This window comes from Rhyacophila brunnea, unplaced genomic scaffold, assembly GCF_057557595.1.
Source record: "Rhyacophila brunnea isolate RB1 unplaced genomic scaffold, BYU_Rbru_1.0 scaffold_13, whole genome shotgun sequence".
NCBI classification, from domain to species: Eukaryota; Metazoa; Arthropoda; class Insecta; order Trichoptera; family Rhyacophilidae; genus Rhyacophila; species Rhyacophila brunnea.
The window spans coordinates 18,639,476-18,650,666 of record NW_028232785.1 but is presented as its reverse complement, the minus strand read 5'-3'; the positions used below and the strand labels follow the sequence as shown (position 1 = coordinate 18,650,666).

Below are 11,191 nucleotides of genomic sequence, written 5' to 3'. Positions count from 1 at the left end.
GCCATTAGGCTAAGATAAATGTCTCAAAGACAAAGTGATAAGGAAGTGTTTTTCGGACCCTGCGATTATCAGACTGACCGTCGGTATACTGGCAGAAAGCTATAAGTCAGAAATCCTTGTTTTGAGAAAATCGACTTTTTCTAAAATCAAGAAGTTTGGAGCTCTCTATTTTTTCACCTAAATCATTATTCATTAAACCAACCACTCTATGAAATGCATTAATCAATTAAGAATTCTATTCAAGTATAAGCAAGTATTTTTTTAATGATTATTATTGGTTTTTTGAATTTGTAAATAAAATGGTTACTTATCGTTTTCTACCAGAACACTTTTGGAGTCAATAATTGAGTGGCAATATGCATAATGTTATAGTTGGCTTGTAATATACAGGACTCCTAATTATTAGAGAAATGGATTTTTTTACTTGCAATATTACATAAATTAGAGATTTACACAGAAATAGAGGTACTTCTGTTTGACATTATTATAAAAAAATATCTGCTTTGATGACTTTTTTGTGTATCATTGGTATTTTAATTTCGAATTTAAATTATCTTTATTATTTTTTTTCATACAATCAATACCTGATTAATTATGTGTATTTAGGGGAGTGTATAAAAATAAAGATGGTTATTACATAGTATTTTCTTTCATTAATTTATTTCCGAAAATATTGATACAAGAGTTAAGTACCTATCTACCTATGATCTATTTTATTAAAAAAAAAAAAACATAAAAGTAATAGCTAATTATGTTAGCCACATTTAATTTTACACAAATTGAGATAAATTAAGGAAGAGTTATTCCTCTTCCACATCAGAATCAAATTCCGATGGCTCAGGTAATGACGTCCTATCCAATGAAGTTGAAGTAGGCAAATTTTCATACCACGGATGTAGTTCTGGAGGTATAATGTTACCACAACACATGGTCAACAAATCTTTTTTTTTTCCCTTAGAAATACATAATTGCGAATGATAAGCCCACGGAATGTCTCGGGTAGAAGGTATGTCGCTTCTTCTTCCTGAGCGATTACTGAGTACATTATTTTTTTTGTATGCACTTGAATAATCATAGCGGTAAAATATAACTAAAGGTGAATGCTTTTCATACTTGAAACATTTCACCTTTAGCCAATGAACCTTTTCATTTTCTTCATTCAAGTTTTAATTTTATATCACTGCTTTTGATAACTCCTTGAGGTCCATCATGTCTTTAAACGTCATTTGTTTGACTTCGTAAGGCGACTTATTTGAATTTTTAGACTTTCTCGCCACACGGTTCATTTTAAAAATATTGAGCCAGTCCTGCACGCTGAAAACATCCATTTTTTTTTTCTGTTCGATAGCGCTATGCGAGCTATCTACTTCCATGTAAGTATGGCTGCTCTCTAAAAACTTGTATTCAATCACATCTAAATTGGTTGATTGAACCAAGTTCAATAATAAGGCAGCCACATGGATATTCCGATTCTGACCACCACATGTATCGGAATATATGGTGACGAGGACTTCTTTCTGTATGTACATAGCCAAAAATGAACCGATCTCGCATGCTCCTCGTTTTTCATCCACCTCACTTTACGCGTAGCGAAATCCTCTGTTTGGTAGGGCACCTTCATACACTGTTAAATTATACATGTTTAGTTTTCGCATGTAATAAACTAGTGACGCTTGGGATGACGGTATCTGGAGCACTTTTTGAAGATCGAAAGCTACCGTAACATATTTGTCACTTTCGACAAGTGCAACGTTTTTGTCAGCATTCTTAGAAGCTTCTGCTGCCTCCTTCCTTTCAATATGCATTCGGTATTCAGCTTCTAAGGAAAGTTTTACTTGATCTGTTGCTTGTGAATACCGCATACATGTGACACATTGGTCTTTTTTCGACCGGAAGAAACTAAGATTATAGTTCAAACTAAATATTCTTATGTAAGTAATGGCACTTACAGGGTTTTTTTGGTTTCTTTGGCAATACAAGTGGTATTGATCGTACATTTTATTGATCGATAAACCACTCTCCAAATACTGTCTTTTTGTAGAAGCCCTTGTATAATGGCTTTCCATCGTAGGGTATTTTTCTATATGGCTCTTTACAAAATTCAGATCGTCTGAATTGGTTTTATTTCCTAGGCTTTTCCGACCTCTCATATCTTTGCCTTGGAATGAACCTTGTTCACCACGTCCCTTAAAAGCGTTCACAATGACTGTGTTGGAGATACACAGAGTTTTAATAAAAAAATGTTGGCAAACTCTTTGCTTTATTTCATTGCGACAAAAATGGTATGATTTCGCATCTACACGCGCTTTACCTTCAGCAATTCGAAGTCTCCGTGTTTTTGGTGCTTTGCTTTCAATATTTCCCAAAATAAAATCTTTTTTGCGCTCAAAACTGCCTAATGCCCAATATATTTCACATATTTTTTTGCGGTCTTCCATTGTGAAGTGTTCAGAACATTTAAATTTACATGACGAACAATCTATTATTTTAGGCATCTTAGCAGATTTTGTAATACCGCTTCTGTTTTCGTACGATAAGCATTTATTCATTTTCTCCTTTTGCACATTTCGTTTCCACCCTGCAGGATTAGGTGTCTTCCAACGACTGTTCTTAGTAGATCGGTTATCTAAACATTGTGCTTGGGGTTCATCTTCTTGAATATCACCGCCTTCCATTGAATTGTCTCTCATCTCATCATCACCGCCATCTTCTTCGGACAAAGTCATGGTTGGAGTTAAAAATAAATCCCCATCAGACAGGATTTCTTCAATTTGAATGGCGATCTTCATCTGTTCCTCATCTAAATCACTTTCTTCAGCGTATTCTGTGATGTTGTTTGCCATATTATCGTCATTAATCCCTTGCTGTATGATTTCTATAAAAAAAACAAATATACATATATAATTAAGCCATCTACAAATATAAATATAATTACTGAGTACTGTATTGACCGATTACTTAACACCAGCTTTCACTTCTACATAATACATATTATAGGTAAATATTTTTTGTAAACGTAGGTAGTATTGCATATACCTACACAATATTAAAAAAATCGTATTAAATCTAGCAAACAATTAAAAGTATTAGGAATTTACCAATTTCATTTTCATGGGATCTGTTATTTTGGTGTCCGTTATATTCCTCGGATATGATAATTATGGGAATGTTATCCAAGTCAACTTCATTTAGTATCGTTCCTATCGCTGCAATAATATTCAAGAATGTTAATAATGTTACTATCATAAGGATCAATATCATATTATTATTTATAGTAATTATAGTCGGTATATTATAATATACATTACAGGAATCTTCCTACGAGGCTATATCAATTTTTCATCAAACAAAAGTAAGTTAAAACAAATGTTTTTCGTACAAACCTGCTTCGCCATAAGTTGGTGGGTTGATAGGCTTCTCATTTTCCACATTGATAGAATCGTTCTTCATTGTAGTACTATTTGTTGTATCATCTGAAATATAAAACGTACACATTATTTAATAATCTGCCTTTCAGATGTACAGAGAAGTATTTCAAAGTAACTTAACATCGATAAACAAAATAATCGATTGTGAAGCAGACTGTATTGTGAGGTTATGTTGAATATGACTTACCTTTTATGTTTTTTCTCATTTTATTATGCTGCCCGCACAAAAACATGATTTTTTCAGACCTTGATTGGTACATTGTTTCTAAATAAAGGTATTTTAAACACGGGAAACTAGAAAACAGGATAAAAAGGCGCGCGATGTGCCAATATAAAACATCAACTGTCAAAATCTATGAGTACTGAGTAGAATGCGCGGGAGCGCGAGTGCCGTACGCAATTTAGTTAAGTTGGTACGAATAGCCGAGCAGTGGCATGAATGTGTACAGCCAAAAAGATATAAGTCACGTTGACGTTTTTGTGCAGCTATAGAAATATTAAATCTCTACAGCCATAAAACTTCAAGTTACTTATAGTCATTTTCCAGTATGAAATGCGAATATAATTAACTTAATTCGGATTGAGATCTTAAAATTACGAAAAAAATAAATGAAATATGAATGAGCTTGTTTTTCCAGACGATAGAGCGTGTTAAAATCTATCAAGTTGCATTATTAAGTCAAAATAGCTAAATTTTGACTTAACGTTTTCTGCCAGTATACCGACATTTTGTATTAATGGCACCCAACTCGAGCAAGTCAGTAGCAGGACAGCAGGTGCCCATAAACAGAAGCATGCACGATGAAATTGCTCGAATAACAAAGCTGGGATGGAGAGCTTTCGGACGTCTGAATGGTATCTTCAAGAGTGGCCTACCATTATGTCTTAAGCGTAAGGTGTTCGACCAATGTGTGCTACCCGTGCTCACGTATGGCTGCGAGACGTGGACCCTCAACACGAGAGATGTCCAAAGGCTAAGAGTCGCACAGCCAGGCATGGAGAGGTGTATGTTGGGCATCACGCGAAAGGATCGTAAGAGAAACGAATGGATTAGGAAGCAGACAGGAGTACGCGATGTAATAGACGTTGCCAAAAAGCTGAAATGGAGATGGGCGGGGCATATTGCTCGCCTAAAGGACGGCCGCTGGACAAATGCCGTCATCCAATGGTACCCAAGGGGCACGAAACGGACACAGGATCGCCCTAAAAGCCGCTGGATTTACGAACTGGTAAAGTTCGGTGGAAATACGTGGCAATGAATGGCACAGGGCTGAGAGAGTTGGAAGAAGCTTGGAGACGCTTTCATCCGGCAGTGGATTGACCCCGGCTGATGATGATATTTAAATAAAAAAACATAATATGTACAGAGAATTTATAACAATTAACAAAGAAATATAAATTGAACATATTTTTTTTTAAATACTTAAATACCAAAATGTCATTAAAACTGAAGGTACCTATACCTACACATTTTTCGCAACTTAAAATGCTTATTGGTAAGGAGATACATATAATATGTCATATAATGTCTACGGTAACTTAACATATAATATACTTATCAACTTAAATGATTTTTTTTATTACGAAACTGCCGCTATTAAATTTAAAAATGATGCATACCTATTTGTTATAAAATGCTGAGCTCTACGGGCTGTACGAAGATTGCATCGCAGTTCAATCAATTACGATTGGGAGACTGCGATGGCTAGGTCATGTGCACCGTATGAATGTCAATGCACTGGCAAAGAGAGTGATGTCCAGCAATCCAATAGGACGTAGAAGAAGAGGCAGGCCAAAGATTCGCTGGTTGGATGGAGCTGCCAGTGACTGCCGTATTCTGGGGGTAACGAATTGGAAAGCGGCCACGCTGGATAGGGACAGGTGGAGGGAGCTGTTGGAGGAGGCCAAGACAATGATTGTGATGATGCATACCTATTTACTTATTACCATATACGAAAGTAGTTGAAAATAAAATTTATGAGTAGTTATATTACCTATACTCAAATTATCAGCTTAATATGACACTGCTTGCAATAAAATAATACGTTGTTTATATTAATATTATATTAATCATTCGTGAGGCACCTTCTTCTTCTTATCGTGCCTTTCCCTAGCGGAGGTCGGCCACCATCAAGGCGATCTTATCTTTGTCGTCTGCTACCCGGAACAGTTCAGTGAAGCTGTACTCGTACCAATTACGGAGGTTCTTAAGCAACGAAATGTGGCACCATCTTCTGCTACGCTTCCCATTGATCTTTCCTTGAATGACAAGTTGGGGAATGTTGTATTTTTGTCCTCTCATAATGTGGCCGAGGTAGTGTAGTTTCCTGGTTTTGATACAACGTAGAACTTCTCGGTCCTTCCCCATTCGATTGAGAACTTCAACATTTGTCACCCGGTCAGTCTAAGGAATTTTGAGGATGCGTCTATACAGCCACATCTCGAAAGCTTCAAGTCTCCGTGACATCTCTTGGTTTAGCTAAGTACATAGTTTATCACAAAAATCATAATAATTAGAGTTCAAACTTTGTCTTTGTGTTTACAAATCTTGAAACTTTGGTCTTTTTATCTTTCTTCTACATGTGTTCTCGAAACTCAGTAACCTTTTGATTGAACTCACCTCCAGTCTGAACTGAACAAGACTGGGTCTGTAAATAGGCCTCCGACCATCTGGTATGGTATAGAGAATGCCCCTCGGCGGTTGCTTACTATATATTATTGCTACATGACCCTAATCATTAAGTTCTCAATCAATCATTTATGGTTATGATCAATTAAATGTTTTTTTAAGTGAATCGATTCGGCAAATACGTAATGACATACGTGACACTTATAAGGGTTTTCACTTAAGTGGATCAAATTATGTTTCTTAAAGTCACTCAGATACATCGATTTGTAGTCGCATAACTCGCACTGGAAACGTTTTTCACTACTGTGCATTTTTTCGTGTCTTTTCAAGTCATTCGGCCGCTTGCATTTATAATCGCACACACTACACTTATGCGGTTTCGCGCCTATATGTACTGACTTTTTATGTGAGATCAAATTGCTTGAAAGTTTACATTTGTATTCACACAAGTTACACTTGAAAGGTTTTTCGTCACTGTGCGCTTTTTTGTGTCTTTTCAAGTCACCCGGACGCGTGCATTTATAATCGCAAATACTGCACTTATGCGATTTTTCGCTTATGTGTACATATTTCTTATGTGACATCAAAGTGCTTGAGGATGCACATTTGTAATCGCATTGGTTACACTTGAAAGGTTTTTCGCCACTATGAATTAGCAGATGAGATTTCAAATGTGATGGTTTCATTGTAACATAGTGACATTCGTCGCAACTAAATGAAGGCTTTGCCACAGTAGTGCAGGAGGAATTAGATATATCATGAATACATAATTTGTGTTCTTTTAAAATGTTTAGCGTTGGAAAAAAATCATAGCATACACTACAGGCGAAATTTCTTTTGTTAAAGAATGTCTTCTGTACTACAAGTCGGACTTCTTTAACATCAGATGAATTATTTATCCTTCCATTTTCGACGAAGTGAATATTATTCTTTGCATTTCCATCTGTTCCTTCGAATCTAGAATTTGACTTGTGCAATATATTATTATCGTATTTCCTTTTTTCAACTAATTCAATTAGGGTATCCTGTTTCAAGATATCATTACATGCCGGTTGAATAGCACTTTCATCATAAGGAACAGTATTTTCTATCAGTGGTATCTGTAACAATACAAAACGAATGGACAATAATAAATCGTTAAAAGCCAAAAATTAATATTAAACATATATATATTAGAAAAATCGGACCCTGCGATTATCTGTATTAATGGGACCAAACTCGAGCGAGTCAGCAGCTACGTTTATTTCAGACAGCAGGTGCCCATAGACGGAAGCATGCACGATGAAATTGCTCGAAGAACAAAGCTGGGATGGAGTGCTTTCGGACGTCTGAATAGTATCTTCAAGAGTGGCCTACCGTTATGTCTTAAGCGTAGGGTGTTCAACCAATGTGTGTTACCCGTACTCACGTATGGCTGCGAGACGTGGACCCGCAACACGAGAGATGTCGAAAGGCTAAGAGTCGCACATCGAGGCATGGAGAGGTGTATGTTGGGCATCACGCATAATGACCGTAAGATAAATGAAATGCTTAGGAAGCAGACAGAAGTACGCGATGTAATAGACGTTGCCAAACAGCTGACATGGAGATGGGCGGGGCACATTGCTCGCCGAAAGGACGGCCGCTGGACAAATGCCGTCATCCAGTGGTACCCGAGGGGCACGAAATGGCCACAGGGTCGCCCTAAAAACCGCTGGATTTACGAACTGGTAAAGTTCGGCGGAAATACGTGGCAGCGAACGACACAGGACCGAGAGAGTTGGAAGAAGCTTGGGGAGGCCTTCATCCAGCAGTGGATTGACCCTGGCTGATGATGATGATATTAGAGAAATATGGCGTCGGACAAGACTCAAATCTGAATCCACCAGAGACACTTATGCACTACCTAATTACTAAGGTAATGTGTACGTTGATTTAAATAAGTCCCTTTCCTTGAATCATAACCGGCGTCTTATTAGTAAAGCACAGTGTTTGGAATCTGTTGAATACAGTTTAGAGTCCTAACCAGCTTCAAATACATTAAAGAATATTATATTCTTTAACTTAATGAATTATCCGTTAAATATAAAAATTATTTATTCAATCATTAGCAAAAGTGCAAGATACGTTAGATTCAAATTACATATTAAACTACATTTCATATTGACACATGTTCCTTTCTAAATAGTTCATACAATTAATAGAAACTGGCTTAACCCACAGCCCCTACAGGGCGTGATAGCAGTTTTTAAACAGGGTCCACTTTATTATATTTAGCCGTAAAACCAAGGGACACAAAGTGAGCCGAATATCCAGATATATTCAATGCGCGTTATGTGTAGGTGCGTAATACAATTTAATGCTTATTATTACACAGACATAACTATCGGAAATAACACGTGCTTAAGTTTATCCTATATTTTTCTAAACTGGAGATCTAGGGCCTTATGTTAGGACTTACAAGTTGAAGTCGCCCGGTCGACATGACGTCATATGACATCATTGTGACGTACTACCGGAGTGATAATAGCATTCGAGAAATTAACGCTACCCAAATACTGGCGTTATCCATTGTCCCCATACACAAATAGGTGTTTCAGCATAATAATATCTATGGTGAGCAGTGTGCGTTGGGCAGTTTGCCTCGAGCGTGTATTGGCTTACGTCACAATTACGTCATGTCGTCGGGTGACTTCATATCACCAGTTATAACATAGGCCTACTGCACCCAGTTATATCACACTCGTGAGTGTTAGCCAGTTCCCATTAATATTGTGATCACGCCTTCAATTAGTTTATTGTTATTATCATAATAAGTCAATATCAATTTCGGTTGTAACACTCAGTCAAGACTACAACAGACAATGATGTTACATGCGAAATAGCCATCGACATGTAAAATTATTATTAAATATAACTTATATATTACTTATCATTGTAAAATGAAATTCTACCAAGTAAATGCTGGCTTAATTAACAAAACTTCTGTTTATTGTCGATATTTTTTAAACCATTAATATTTTAAATATTAAATCATGCAAATTATAAGAAATATTAGAATAAAATGCTTTACACTACACGCGGGTCCATTATATACCTACACAAGACTGCTTTTCGGCCTTTACGGCAGCTATCTAGGGTAGGTTTGTAATGAATTAAAAGCACTTATTGTAACAATTATTTTTGCAATAAATTGGTTGTAATTGTAACAGCAAGTGATATGTTTTAACAGAATCTATTATGTAGGTATAACAGCTAAGTATATTATTATTAACCACATTTGTTTATAATGAGGCTTTTCAAATTCTTTGATGATACCTCATAAATTAGTGTCCTCAATTGAGAATGCGAACAGACTTCTGGATCTTCAGACTTGATTGGATGAACAGCATCTTCGACGAAGAGGCGTTTACAGTTATCCAATATGAAATCGGTTTCAACTTTTATGTTGCAAGCGTCACCCTGAAATTTAATAAAAAGATATTGGGTATTTAAAATCAAAAGCGTGTATGATTGTATTAAAAGTTTGCAATAGTTATTAAAATAAAAAATAGGTAAGTACGTACAACGAAGCATAAATCATTTTTTTCTGAGAATAGATTATCACAACGACTAGTCCTACTTTTTCCGCTCCTGCCGTTGTCTATGTATGAACTGTCATTGACATTGTTCTATAGAGTGCTCATACTGACGCGTCTGTCGTGTTCACACGGGGAATGGTTTGATTTGAATGGATAAGTAACATGATAAATATTACACTAGCATTAACACACCTTCTACAAATGTAATGCATACATCAATGCTACATATTTTTGGGAAATCGATATTACCACCGGTTTTTGTGTAAAGTACTAGTCTGACTGACAGCTGATGAATAGCAGGAATGAATATTATTTATGATTTATTAGTATATTTGATTTGAGATTTTTTTTATAATTCAATTTGAAGCGAGAAAGGGCGAATCAATATGTCAAGCAATCAGGGATCTGATTTTGACAGCTGAAAAGTGGACCACTCGTTGCTTGAGCAAAAAGTTATGCTCAGGCTTTTATAATCTAAAGATGGCGGTGACCTAATAGATGAGCAAGTGGCTAACACCCATTTCTTCTAATAACAAAGATATGTTAATACAAACCTCCACCCAGATGATCCTAGGAATGGACATGGTTTTAAAAAAAATCGGTTAAAATGGCGGTTTGGAAACGCCTACACACTGACTTTGACAGAGGGATGGGGTTTAAATAATATTGAAAATCATTTAACGTTATTTGCGGATGACCCCTGAAACTGCAGACGTCTACTCAGCCATTTTATGTATTTCGGCATTCGCACGTTTGAAACCGAGACTAGGTACGATGCGAAATCATAACACATTTACATTAATAATGCACATTTCGTAAGATTTTCTCTGACATGTGCGACTATCAATGAATGATCTTATATACCTAGGTAACTTACTTCATTTGAGTCATCGGGATGTTCTTGCTTTACATAACTTTGTGGTTCTGGGCTTTGCGGAAGTGTTATTGGAACATCAAACCATACTGGACTTGTCGGTTTTTCTCCTATACCAGATTCATCGTCTGGTTCGCGCTTTATATCCATTTTTACTAATAAATATATTTCGATTTACGCACGTCAAATGCCAGACAATATTTTTATTGTACCAAAGACACGTGCTAGACCATAGACTTGCAAGACAAAGTTTACCAAAGACAATGAAAAAGTTGCTAGTCGTCAAGATTCATATTTTATTTCTTTTAGAATAATAATATTATATTGGTGCCGACCAATGACATTATTAATGGACAACGCACTCAGTACAGTAGGTAGCTAACAAGTAAATTCACTCATAGCGACATTCGCACATGTAGGTATAGATAGACGTCACGCAATTTCCATTCTGCGATATCACGCATCGGGAATTTATAGCAATATCACTTTTATTGTCAATGTTAATTTGAGCGTACCTACCCGTTCGAACCGAACCATTCGGCTGACCCGTCAAAAAGCATCGGGAATTTATAGCAATATCACATTTATTGTAATGGCGTTAGAACAGATTACCTATGCCATTCGGCAGACCAAACAAAAAAGTGAGTGTCATTTTTTTTCCAGATACTTCGTCCATATTAATCTCATTGGTGTCGACCTC

At 36.3% G+C, this 11,191-nt stretch overlaps 2 protein-coding genes across 2 annotated transcripts; both read right to left on the bottom strand.

Moving 5' to 3' along the window:
• Positions 1 to 635: 635 nt before the first annotated feature.
• Positions 636 to 4,878, bottom strand: LOC147076774 (uncharacterized). Its single transcript, XM_085941354.1, has 4 exons — positions 3,616 to 4,878; positions 3,384 to 3,473; positions 3,099 to 3,206; positions 636 to 2,875 (listed from the first exon to the last, which is right to left on the bottom strand). The coding sequence occupies exons 1-4, from the start codon at positions 3,686 to 3,688 to the stop codon at positions 1,581 to 1,583; spliced, it is 1,566 nt and encodes a 521-aa protein (XP_085797480.1). The 5' UTR covers positions 3,689 to 4,878; the 3' UTR covers positions 636 to 1,580.
• Positions 4,879 to 5,352: 474 nt separating this feature from the next.
• On the bottom strand, positions 5,353 to 10,674 carry LOC147076773 (uncharacterized). Its single transcript, XM_085941355.1, has 3 exons — positions 10,495 to 10,674; positions 9,355 to 9,498; positions 5,353 to 7,157 (listed from the first exon to the last, which is right to left on the bottom strand). Exons 1-3 carry the CDS (start codon positions 10,639 to 10,641, stop codon positions 6,183 to 6,185), a joined length of 1,266 nt encoding a protein of 421 aa, XP_085797481.1. The 5' UTR covers positions 10,642 to 10,674; the 3' UTR covers positions 5,353 to 6,182.
• Positions 10,675 to 11,191: the final 517 nt, after the last annotated feature.